At 41.5% G+C, this 12,941-nt stretch overlaps 1 protein-coding gene across 1 annotated transcript in view; it reads right to left on the bottom strand.

Annotated features, from left to right (window-relative positions):
* NUP160 (nucleoporin 160) overlaps positions 1–12,941 on the bottom strand; it is a 51,076-nt gene that overhangs the window by 11,420 nt on the left and 26,715 nt on the right. The window contains exons 19-27 of the mRNA XM_066361553.1: positions 10,995–11,065; positions 9,834–9,993; positions 9,185–9,254; positions 8,354–8,452; positions 7,399–7,518; positions 4,181–4,276; positions 3,989–4,083; positions 3,798–3,894; positions 3,600–3,705 (exon numbers count right to left, since the gene is read on the bottom strand). Coding sequence (XP_066217650.1) covers positions 3,600–3,705; positions 3,798–3,894; positions 3,989–4,083; positions 4,181–4,276; positions 7,399–7,518; positions 8,354–8,452; positions 9,185–9,254; positions 9,834–9,993; positions 10,995–11,065 — 914 coding nt within the window. The remainder of the gene's footprint in view (positions 1–3,599; positions 3,706–3,797; positions 3,895–3,988; positions 4,084–4,180; positions 4,277–7,398; positions 7,519–8,353; positions 8,453–9,184; positions 9,255–9,833; positions 9,994–10,994; positions 11,066–12,941) is intronic.

The following is a 12,941-nucleotide window of genomic DNA, read 5'->3' as shown; positions in this document are numbered from 1 at the left end:
ATTAAAACCCTTGTGCATGCTGGTGGGAATGTAAACTGGTGCAGCCACTATGGAAAACAGTATGGAAAACAGTTCCTCAAAAAATTAAAATATACTGCCTTATGATCCAGCAATTCCACTTCTGGGCATAGTCCATAAAAATGAAAAGCAGGGTCTTAAAGAGATAATTTGTACACCCTTGTTCATTGCAGCATTATGCTCAATAGACAAAGGTGGGAGCAATCCAAGTGTCCAGAAATGGATAAATAAAATGTGATATGCCTGACCGGGCGGTGGCACAGTGGATAGAGCGTCGGACTGGGATGCCGAGGACCCAGGTTCGAGACCCCGAGGTCGCCAGCTTGAGCGCGAGCTCATCTGGTTTGAGCAAAAGCTCACCAGCTTGGACCCAAGGTCGCTGGATTGAGCAAGGGGTCACTCGGTCTGCTGAAGGCCCACAGTCAAGGCACATATGAGAAAGGAATCAATGAACAGCTAAGGTGTCGCAAAGAAAAACTGATGATTGATGCTTCTCATCTTTCCGTTCCTGTCTGTCTGTCCCTGTCTATCCCTCTCTCTGACTCTCTCTCTGTCTCTGTAATTAAATAAATAAATAAAATGTGATATATGCATATAATAAAATACTATTCAATATTAAACGGAATTCTGACATGCTACAACATGAATGAACTTTGAAAACATGACATACACTAAGTGAACTAAGCCAGTCACAGAAAGAAAAATTCTGTATGATTCTAGTAGCTCAATTCATAGAGACAGAAAGTGGAATGGTGGTGGCCAAGGGCTGAGGGAGGAGGGAAGTTGTTTAACGGATACAGGGTTTCTGTTTTGCAAGAGAAGAGGTCTGGAGATTAGTCACAGAGTGATGTGAATGTACTTAACACTACTGAACACTTAAAAATGGTTAAGTCAGTTTAGTTTGTTATGTGTGTTTTACCACAATTAAAGAAAATCCCCCCATTATGAAAAATGTTACTTTTGACATTTAGATAATACCTTCTCAAGTAAAATAGAATAGTAGCTTCGAGAGCTAGTCTCAGACAAAATGTCACCTATTTCCACCCAGGATTCTGAGACTGAGAAGTTTGGATGGGCTGGTTAAGAACACAGACTCCTATTTTTTTTTTTTTTTTTGTATTTTTCTGAAGTTGAAAACGGGGAGGCAGTCAGACAGACTCCTGCATGCGTCCAACTGGGATCCACCTGGCATGCCCACCAGGGGGCGATGCTCTGCCCATCTGGGGCGCCGCTCTGTTGCAACCAGAGCCATTCCAGCGCCTGAGGCAGAGGCCATAGAGCAGGGGTCTCAAACTTGCGGCCCATGGGCCGCATGCGGCCCGCCGAACAATTTTGTGCAGCCCGCAGACTAATCCACGAAGTTCAAAATATTTTGGATAAAATTAAGTAAGCCTAGGGGCCTACTTGTATTTTTCATTTCTCTAGCATCCTAACTAGATATTAGCTTAGTTAACAGCAGTTGTGACGCGAACTACAGTTTCTGGTCGTTTTGTGACACTGAGTAAACTGCATGTACGATTGTGCTTGTTGTACTGATTTTTTTTTGTTTTCAACTGCAGTGAGAAAAGTGTTGCGTAACAGTTGCCTTTTGTAGACCTAGTGCGGCCCGCCAAACGGCTGTGATCTTGCTCTGCGGCCCACATGCTGAGTTGAGTTTGAGACCCCTGCCATAGAGCCATCCTCAGCGCCTAGGCCATCTTTGCTCCAATGGAGCCTTGGCTGCGGGAGGGGAAGAGAGAGACAGAGAGGAAGGAGAGGGGGAGGGATGGAGAAGCAGATGGGCGCTTCTCCTGTGTGCCCTGGCTGGGAACTGAACCTGGGACTCCTGCAAGCCAGGCTGACACTCTACCACTGAGCCAACCAGCCAGGGCCCAGACTCCTATTTTTATAATACTTGAGTTACACAGGTTAAATATGATCTTGAATAATACATTTTTTCTGAGACAGCTAGAAACCAAACAGTATTAAAAAATTCTCTTAGTTTTTGAATGAAACTATTCTTCATATCAAAAAATATTTTTGAGTGCTTGCAGGTTATAAGACATTTTATTAGAATAATAACCTTGCTCCAGAAAGACTTGAACATCTATCCAGGTAAACTGGTCTTAATCAGGTTGATATAAGGCATATTGTTATTGTGAAAGCAAACAGTAGGAGATCTTTAACCTTCCTGTATGATACAAGAAAGTAAAGAATATGAAAACATGTTTCACAATTAGGGATATTAAGAACATGGCCACAAACTATTTCCATCCATTCTTTCTAATGAAAATCAGCAAGAAATCTAATGAAAAATTCTGGGTGAAAATAATATAAAAACATTAGATGTTCGAAAGGGGAGCTACAATGCTTATCTTGTTTCAGCTATTCTGATAGAGACTTCATCAGTCAGAATCCAAACTGAGATACAGGCTACAATGACTGGCCTGAACTCTTCAAACTGTCAATGTCACGCAAGGCAAAGTAAGACTAAGAGAAGTGCTTCAGATTAGATGAGACTAAAGAGGCCTGACAATACAATACAATGTACGATCCTAGGTTGGGGATGAGGACAGCCACAATATGGGTGGAATGTGCTAGTAAAGAAAATCATTGACCCCCCCCCCCAAATCATTGAGAACTGGCAAAATTTAAATATGAGCAGCACATAAGATAACACTACATTTATATTTAATTCCCAAAATTAATTTGTTACATTTGCTTAATTTGATAATTGTACTGAGGTCATGTAAGAAAATGTTCCTGCCCTGGCCGGTCGGCCTAGCGTGCGGAGGACCCGGGTTCGATTCCCGGCCAGGGCACACAGGAGAAGTGCCCATTTGCTTCTCCACCCCTCCGCCGCGCTTTCCTCTCTGTCTCTCTCTTCCCCTCCCGCAGCCAAGGCTCCATTGGAGCAAAGATGGCCCGGGCGCTGGGCATGGCTCTGTGGCCTCTGCCCCAGGCGCTAGAGTGGCTCTGGTCGCAACATGGCGACGCCCAGGATGGGCAGAGCATCGTCCCCTGGTGGGCAGAGCGTCGCCCCTGGTGGGCGTGCCAGGTGGATCCCGGTCGGGTGCATGCGGGAGTCTGTCTGACTGTCTCTCCCTGTTTCCAGCTTCAGAAAAATGAAAAAAAAAAAAAAAAAAAAAGAAAATGTTCCTTAGACAACAGAGCTGAAGTATTTATCCATTGACTCCGATGTCTGCAACTTAACTCCCCAAACAATCAGCAAAAACAAGTAAGGAAAGAGAAAAGGCCTGTGGCAAAATGGCACCAGAACTCAAAACCAGACTCGAGAATTTAAGGAGACTCTAATGAAAATGTTTTGTTTAAAATCAGATAGAAGAGACACGTAGAAGGTCATTTCACTGGAAATGCCTCAAGAATGTTCTAGAAATGAAGTGCCTATTTTTAAGGCTAACAGGTAATCTCCAAATGTATGAAGCTAATTTTGTCCTTAAACATAATTTCCCCAAATGCTTGTAGGGAACACTCGTCCAATAGTAAAAATAAGGTCAAAATTATGTAAGTCAAACACATATTTGTAAGATAGGATTAAACTGATCAGGCTGTCGGTGACAAAGACTGCGTCCAGCGCTCACCCTTCCGGTAATTGTGGCGATAGATGTGAAAGGCGTACAGAAGCTCATAGTAGTTATGAGTCATGAGGTCCACGGCCCGGGCACGGGATTCAATTATTCCCACAACCTAAGGAAGGGGTAAAATCAGACATCCAAGTTAGTAAACATCATCGCTACTAACACAGTTGGGTCCCGTCATCAGCGGAGAACTAAAATTACCGCATTGTGCAGATCCACGTAGGGAAACTCGACAAGGTCCTGTAGCTGCGAGCGCTCACAAAGAACTACCACCAGCTGCCGTAAACAGTCCAACTGCCTGGGAGGAGAGAAAGGGCGCAGAAGATACACCGTCTCAGGGGTTAAACAGGGCCGGTAAATCGCCTTCTCTAAAAAGGACTGAGATTGCCTACCTGCTGATATCAGGAATCTGGGTTAAGGCTTCATATGCTTGGCTATTGTGACCCAAATCCAAATGATGTTTGAAAATGCATGTCCTTAAAGTAGCCTAAATATCAAATATAGGAGAAAAAAGGACAACAGAAATTAAAATTACGTTCAAGACAAACCTCCAGAGAAATAAGTAGGTTATAGTTAGTTCTTACCAGACTCTTCCAGTCATCACCTGCTTCAGTTACTGCCGATGTAGCCAACTGAATCACCAGTTCGGGCAAGCCAACGGCATCTAGAAGACGCAAAATCTGGGAGAAACAGAAGAAACTGCCGTTAAAATTAATATGCTAATGCACTTCAACCTGAAATATGATTTTAAATCCATTAGATAACTGGGTAAGATAAAGGTTAAGTCAAAGGCGAGGACAAAATGAGCAGGATTATTTGGCCAGAATTTGAGATTTTCCTTTAGATTATACTGTTAAATAACAGGCTTGTTGTAGCCTGGCCTGTGGTAGTACACTGGATGGAACATCGACCTGGAACCCTGAGGTCACCGGTTCGAAACCCTGGGCTTGCCTGGTCAAGGCACATACGACAAGCAACCAATGAACAGCCAGAGTGAAGTAACTACTTCTTGTTCTCCTCCCTCCCTTCTCTCTCTGTAAAATCAATAAATAGAATCTTATCATAGATGATATCTGTGCACACTCTAGACCAGGGGTCTCAAACTCAACTCAGCGTGTGAGCCGCAGAGCAAGATCACAGCCGTTCGGCGGGCCGCACTAGGTCTACAAAAGGCAACTGTTACGCAACACTTTTCTCACTGCAGTTGAAAACAAAAAAAAATCAGTACAACAAGCACAATCGTACATGCAGTTTACTCAGTGTCACAAAACGACCAGAAACTGTAGTTCGCATCACAACTGCTGTTAACTAAGCTAATATCTAGCTAGGATGCTAGAGAAATGAAAAATACAAGTAGGCCCCTAGGCTTACTTAATTTTATCCAAAATATTTTGAACTTCGTGGATTAGTCTGCGGGCTGCATAAAATTGTTCGGCGGGCCACATGCGGCCCGCAGGCCGCGAGTTTGAGACCCCTGCTCTAGACAAATGCTCATGTCTTATATAAACCCATTTCTCCAATATGCGTATAAAACATTCAAAATAGAAATTTATAAAGAAAACTAGTTTAAAATCACTTATTTATTCGTATTTACTATTTGCTTTCTTGTCTTAACAAACAGTACAATAACATCTTTTTGTTCTAGATGCTTAGTTATTTTAAAGTTATACTTTCCACTGAAGTGTAACATGTCTAGAAATGTACACACATCCTAAGTACAAGCTGGTTGACTATTCACAAAGTAAACATAGCCTTCAGATGTCTACCTTGAGACTAAGTGACAAATGACCACCTGGTAAAAGGACCAAGTACAGGCATCAGAAGAGTCAATCCTTACGATAAACATTACACATTTTTGTTTTTATTTATTGATTTTTAGAGAGAGGAAAGGGGAGAGGAAGAGCAAATAAGGAGGAAGGGAGAGGGAGAGAGAAAAACATCAATTTCTGGATCCACTTGTTTATGCATTCATTGGTTCATTCTCTCTCTCTCTCTTTTTTTTTTTTTTTTTTACAGAGAGAGAGTCAGAGAGAGGGATAGACAGGGACAGACAGACAGGAACGGAGACAGATGAGAAGCATCAATCATTAGTTTTTCATTGCAACACCTTAGCTGTTCATTGATTGCTTTCTCATATGTGCCTTGACCGCGGGCCTTCAGCAGACCGAGTAACCCCTTGCTGGAGCCAGTAACCTTGGGTTCAAGCTGGTGGGCTTTTGCTCAAACCAGATGAGCCCGTGCTCAAGCTGGCGGCCTCGGGGTCTCGAACCTGGGTCCTCAGCATCCCAGTCTGATGCTCTATCCATTGCGCCACCGCCTGGTCAGGCCATTGGTTCATTCTTGTATGTGCCCTGACTGGGGAACTGAACCTGAAACCTTGGTATTTCAGGACAATGCTCTAATCAATTGAGCTACCTGGCTAGGGCTACATTAGCACATTCTGATTTATTTCTTCTGTGAGTGAGAAGTCTAGTATTTGCTTTCCAAGTCCCACTTTGGGGTCCACTGGAGAAGTTATTCTGAATTTTTTAAATATCAGTAAGTTTCTTCTAATAAAAGCTATGGAGCCTCTCTACAGTAAAAATACAAACTACATTTTACACCTAATTTCAGAGGATTTACTGATTCCTTAAATCTACCCAGATTCAGAATAAAAATCCTTACTTAAAAGCCAAAATAGCCTGACCAGTGGTGGCACAGTGGATAGAGCTTTGACCAGGGAACCGAGGTCCCAGATTTGAAACCCCAAGGTCACTGGTTTGAGCGCAGGGTTGCTGGCTTGTGTGGGATCATTGACATGATCCCAAGATCACTGGCTTGAGCAAGGGGTCACTGGCTTAGCTGGAGCCCCCTTCCCACCCAGTCAAGGCACATATGAGAAGCAATCAATGAACTAAAGTGCCGCAACTACGAGTTGATGCTCCTCATGTCTCTCCCTTCCTCTCTCGCTAAAAGAAAAGTCAAAATAATTGTCTCCTCAGTAAGAGGTAGACGGTTATTAGTACCGTAAATCTGGTTCAGTGTAAATTCATTTATCTCTTTAAAAGAACAGGCAATGAACAAAACAGTGAAGCCTGCCCTTGTTGCATTTCCTCCTTGGTGGGAAATCCAGGTAACAGCACTTGGGTTATCTAAATTATAACATCAAGCAGAGTTAAATGTTGGAGAGGAAAATAAAGCAAGGCCGGGAGACTGCCCACGGTGCCTCTGCTGGCACGTGTGCCACAGGGAGAGGGCACGCAGGACAGCACAGCACGAGTGACGGTGCGTAGGCGAGGCAGGGAGGTGACACGGGAGCAGAATCCCGACTGGAGGAGAGCGTGAGAAAGTGGACCACCTTGGTGGAAGAGCATCCCAGGCGCAGGGGGCGGCAGGGAGAGGCCCTGAAAGGACAGGCTGTATGCTCAGCTTGTCCACGACAGGAAGAAGGAAGAGGCCACTATCAGTACAGTGCGTGGCCGGGGGGAGAGCGGTGGGAACAAAGCTCCGGGGCCAAATCAGAAATTAAGGCTAAACGTGGTATTGCAAGTTAATGCTTAGAGTTATCGGCAAAACTAATACTAAGTAATAAAATTCAAATGACAACTGGGGTAAGAGAATGGTATCACTTAAATTAAAAATATCAAATTCCATTAAAATATGTTTCTTCAATTTCTCTAAGCAAATTCATTTTCTCTTTACTTGGAAATTTAGGGAATGATTCCATTTTTATATCATTTTTCTCCAAAATAACCGAAGCCATGTATTTCCGGTAAGTCTACAGAGGGTGGCGGAGAAAGCGCCAAACCGTGATATAACATACCTTGTCATAGTACTGCAGCCTGGGGGTGGAAACAACCTCCCCATCCTCTGACCGGATCAAGCGATCCAGGAACTCCTCTTTGCCCACTTCAGACGCTGCCTGGCAGAAACATTCCAGAGCCTGGAGAAATAACAGAATACAAAGTGACTTATAATGGACTGTTCCAGTACTAGGTGCTCACGTGCTAAAGAAAGGCAAAAAGAAAATTATTTAAGACTGTTGAGTTACATTCATAATTTCTGCCATTCTAAACTCTATCTGATCATTATTTAATATTTTAATCTCACCTTTTTACTTAAATGCTATTAATTAAAAAGTAAACTTAGGCCCTGGCTGGTTGGCTTAGCGGCAGAGTGTCAGCCCAGAGTGTGGAAGTACCGGGTTCGATTCCCAGTCAGGGCACACAGGAGAAGCGCCCATCTGCTTCTCCACCCCTCCCCCTCTCCTTTCTCTCTCTCTCTTCCCCTCCCATAGCCAAGGCTCCATGGGAGCAAAGTTGGCCCAGGTGCTGAGGATGGTTCTGTGGACTCTGCCTCAAGCACCAGAATGGTTCTGGTTGCAACACAGCAACACCCCAGATGGGTAGAGCATCGCACCCTGGTGGGCTTGCCAGGATCCTGGTCAGGGCACATGCAAGAGTCTTCCTCTAAACTTTCCTGCCTCTCACTTAATAAAAAACAAAACAAAAAACATTTTATTTACCAAAATGTATCCCTAAAAACACCTACACAGGACCAGGAGGTTTTCACCGGTTCCTTCATATTTTCTTGTGTCCTAACTAATCTGCAAAGTACCTGAGGCTGAACACTTGCCACAGGTATAACGTGCCCCTGACCAGCACTAGTGGTCTTCTTTATCTTTATCTAGAGTGTTCTGCCTCCCACTCTCCAGCCTGCTTGGATGGAAACTAGGTGTCCTCCTTGTCCTAGTTGTTCATCACTCAAATGCAGTTTACCTTCTGTCCCTCTCCTGTAACCAGGTAACACCGTCCCAGCATAAATCGACAGGAACCAACATTGACTTGACACCAGGGATGTAGCAGTTGAATATAATCCTTAAAGGCATAAAAGGTGCTTTCTGATTACGAAAATAAATACTCATTTCCAAGTTCTTCACAGAGGGAGAGAAGATATCAATTAACACAAAGTTGTATTTCCTGACATCACCTGGAGAGTAAAACCTAACCCTGTTAATTGTTCTTATATTAGGTTACTAGATACTTTAAGAAAGCAAACAGGGCCCTGGGTGGGTAGGTCAGTTAGTTAGAGCATCAGCCAAACACACCAAGGTTGCAGGTTCAATCCCTGGTTAGGGCACATACAAGAATCAACCTATGAATACATAAATAAGTGTAAGAAATCGATGTTTCTCTCTCATTCTCTCCCCCTCTCTAAAATCAATAATAATAATAATAAAAGCAAACAGGACTCCAATAACACAAACACACATATGCTTTCCACCTTAGCAATTTGCCAACTTTTGGTATTTCCTGGTTTAATGACTAGATTCAGGAAAGGATTAATATGAAGAGAATGGTATGTTTGTGTAACCTAACACAGAGAAAGAATTTAAAAAAAAAGGATTCTAGAAAAAATTATTAGGAAGGATACTGTCAAGAGGGAAGCAGAGAAAATCTGGAGCGTACTGTGGTACAAACGAGTATAAATAATTAGGATTCTTTTTATCAGCCCAATTAAAATGCAAGCAACATTTACAAAGAGAAAAAATCCCAGATATGTCATTCTTTACAAGAATAATTAAACCTGAAATAGTCAATAATACTCACCTGCAACTGTACATACTGACAATTCCCCATCAAACATTCTAAAAATAGGCTACTGGGATTGCTGGGCCATCTAGTCCTTGGTTAAGGAGATTTTTAAACATACACATCAGGCAATCAGACTCCATAAAATTGCTTAATTTTTTAAAATGAAGGTAAAGAGAAGGTTGGCAGAGCACATGTTCTTTCCATATAACTATATAACTTTAATATTAGACAAATATAATGAAAAGATGATATACTAGGGCCCTAGCCACTCAGGTTAGAACTGAATTGACTATGGCTCAACAGTATTTCATGTCTGTGTGATCATTTCTAATTCTAGCTGATAAATTGCACATGCACCTAATATATAGTGCCTGGCATGTAGAGACATTCAATAAATATTTGATGAATGTATAATGCTTTATAAGAGATCTAGGTATTAAATATGTACATACCAATAAAATCTGGCTTAATTCCTGAGCAGAAAAACTAAACTGAAATGAAACAAAAATGGGGATCATATCTGAAATTAAGTATTATCATCTCTTATTTGGGGGATAAGCACCCAACCTCACTAAAAATCTTCACTGCACAGGCAGAAGAAGAGTCTTAGTTAGAACATTTTGATAGAAGAACACCTTCAATAGGCTTTTAAATAAAGGGATACAAGAGCTGCAATAAATAGCTGGTCAACGCAGCAATCATCTCAGGCCAGTTCAGCACAGTCTGGCTCAGCGGTGCCTTTGGTTGAGAAAAGAGATGAGATATAATGTGTTTTCTTGCAACTTCTTGGAAGAATAATTCCACAATTGACTGAGGGCTAGATACTTAAAAAGAAAAAGTAATGACAATCAGCAATTTGTGATAATAATATCAATTTTCAACTAAGACAGTCTGTCAATTCATTGCATGTCTAACAAAGAGCATTTATGATTAGAAACTAGAAACTGCACCATTGGTTTTTATGGCAATATAAATAAAAGCAACTCGTAAACTGTGAAGTACTATACAAATGAAATAAAGAAGCCACTTGAATCAACACTAGTCATTTCTTTTCACTGGTCTCATTAAACCTAAGTGCCTTCCCAAGAAAGTATTTACAACAAGCAGTTTCAAGATTCTAAAATTTATACCAAAGCAACACAAAATATTCTCCAGAATGGTTCACAAGCATGAGAGGGGTTTCTTTTAAATATTTACTGATTAAGACAAGATTACAAAAGTTATCATGAACTTATTTAGTAAGTTTAAAAAATGATTTTGAATTAGCTTGACCAGTGGTGGCGCAGTGGATAGCATCGACCTAGGACACTGGAGTCCCGGTTCAAATCCCTGAGTTAGCTGGCTTACTGCAGGCTCACTGGCTTGAGCGCGGGGTCACTGGCTTGAGTGCGGGGTCACAGGCTTGAAGCCCAAGGTTGCTGGCTTAGGCAAGGGGTCAAAGGCTCGGCTTGAGCCCCCCAGTCAAGGCATGTATGAGAAACAATCAATGAACAACTAAAGTGACACAACTATGAGTTGATGCTTCTCATCTCTCTCCCTTCCTGCTGTCTCCTCCATCTCAAAAAAATTAAAAGATTTTGAATTAATCACCAGAGTATCAATACACAATGGAAAAGCAGCAGAATGTACACAGGTATGTGACCTTTATGCCTGACCTGGTTTCTACAAGACCCCCTGCCACAACCAGAGGGCTCAGGCCACAGCCTGCTCATACCCTCTCACAGTGAAAGCTAGCTTCCTACAGCAGAGGTGGCAAAAGGCCACTTTAGTGAATATGCAAGAAATGCCAGATTTAAAATCAAATGCAAAACAGTCCAGTCCTTACCAAACTTATTTGCCATTAAAGCACTCGAGTCAGTTAGTTCCAGTACTGATAAGTGTTGGAGATTAGACTCCCTGTGAGAAAAAGGAAAAAACAGCTTAATAAATTCTCCTATGCCAAATATGACTTCTACACGTTATCCTACTAAGAATGATGTCAATGTAATTAAGAAATTGTACAATGGAAGCTCCACTGAGCCTGGCCTGTGGTGGCGCAGTGGATAAAACGTTGGTTGACCTGAAATGCTGAGATCGCTGGTTCAAAGCCCTGGGCTTGCCCGGTCAAGGCAAGCTCAATGAACAACTAAAGCGAAGCAACTATGAGTTGATATTTCTCGCTACCCCATCCCTCTCTCTCCTCTCTCTGTAAGATCAGTAAATAAGATCTTAAAACAAAACAATAAAAAGTTCTATTGAAAAATATCTGGAAAACTTGTCCTAGTTTAGACACTTGCCACGATATCACTCAGTGATCCTTCAATAAGCCACAGCAGAAATTTCTACAAGACCTCCAAGCCCTGAAAAGCCTTACTTTGCCAGAGGAAGCAGGATGGTTTATCTTACGGAAAATGTGAATCTTGTAAATGCTGGATTGTCTTTCTTCTCTGGGTTACAAAGAATCTCAGTCGACCTTTAGTAACAGCCCACTATTGTTGTGTGGGGTCTAACTTTCTACAATTGATCTCACTGTATTATTTTGCCTTCAACAGGATTTATCTTTAGATTATATGTGCATGTTTTATAGAATAAACATATATTTCTTATTTCCAGTCTTATAACTTGCCTTCAACCTTTACAGCAGTGGTTCAAAGTGTGCTCCAGGGCACACTGGTGCACCCTAGAAGATTTCCAGGTGCACCCTATGGTATTCCAAAGAAATATGTGCCTGTTGGGGACCAAAAAACCAAAAGGGTTCTGGAGTTTAGATTTTTGGGGGACAGAGGTGTAAGGAATTGGCTGTAAAGTGACAGTCTGCCCACTCCCCCATCTCACTTGCCTTATTAGTTGCAAAAGGCTGTTAAGCTGTGGTGCTGGATTGTTTACACTACCCCCCATGTTCCCTGAAAGACTGGAGGCAAGTTTCTTCTATCCTTTGTTTGGTGTAAAGTTAAGATGATATGTATGGTGGGGGTTTTCTGCACTCAACACAATTAAGAGTAAAAAGAGAGAAATTCTTCAATGTATTGACAAGGAAATAAGAGTTTGCCTTTCAAATATATGCCCAAACATTGAAGAAATCGCTAGGACACATCAGGCTCATGTTTCTCTTAAACAAAGAATGGAAAAGCTTAACACATTCGTGCTGGGACCTGCTGAATGTATCTTACTAAGAATGCATCTATATATATAAAAGATCTTACTAAGAATGTACCTATATATATAAAAAGATAACTTTTTTGTCATTTAAAAAAATTTTTTTTAGATTTTATTTATTCATTATAGAGAGGAGAGAGAGAGAAAGAAGGGGGAGGAGCAAGAAGCATCAACTCCCATATGTGCCTTGACCAGGCAAGCCCAGGGTTTCGAACCGGCGACCTCAGCATTTCCAGGTCGATGCTTTATCCACTGCGCCACCACAGGTCAGGCCACCGTTTTTAAATTTTTTAACCCTCTTTTTTTACGAATTCTAAAAGGCATAACTCCAAAAATGTAACATAAAAATGTTTTTTAATGTCAGAATAAATTTAATTTTATCTTATTTATTTCCTTTAATTACCATAAAAGCATGCTTGAACTTTCTATTTTTTTCTTTAATATTTGACTTAATTATTATAACATATTTCTCAGAAATTTGTATGTAGTGCGCCTACAATTATTTGTAGGATTTTAAATGCACCTCGACTTCAAAAAGTTTGAGAACCAGTGCTTTAAGAAAATGAAGCATCTAAAAGCACTTCAAATATTAAAGGTAAAAGTACACTATTTATAATTCTTTTTTTACAAGGCAAAG

The sequence above is a fragment of the Saccopteryx leptura genome, chromosome 1 (assembly GCF_036850995.1).
Source record: "Saccopteryx leptura isolate mSacLep1 chromosome 1, mSacLep1_pri_phased_curated, whole genome shotgun sequence".
In the NCBI taxonomy this organism is placed as follows: Eukaryota; Metazoa; Chordata; class Mammalia; order Chiroptera; family Emballonuridae; genus Saccopteryx; species Saccopteryx leptura.
This window is presented reverse-complemented; position numbering and strand designations above follow the sequence as displayed.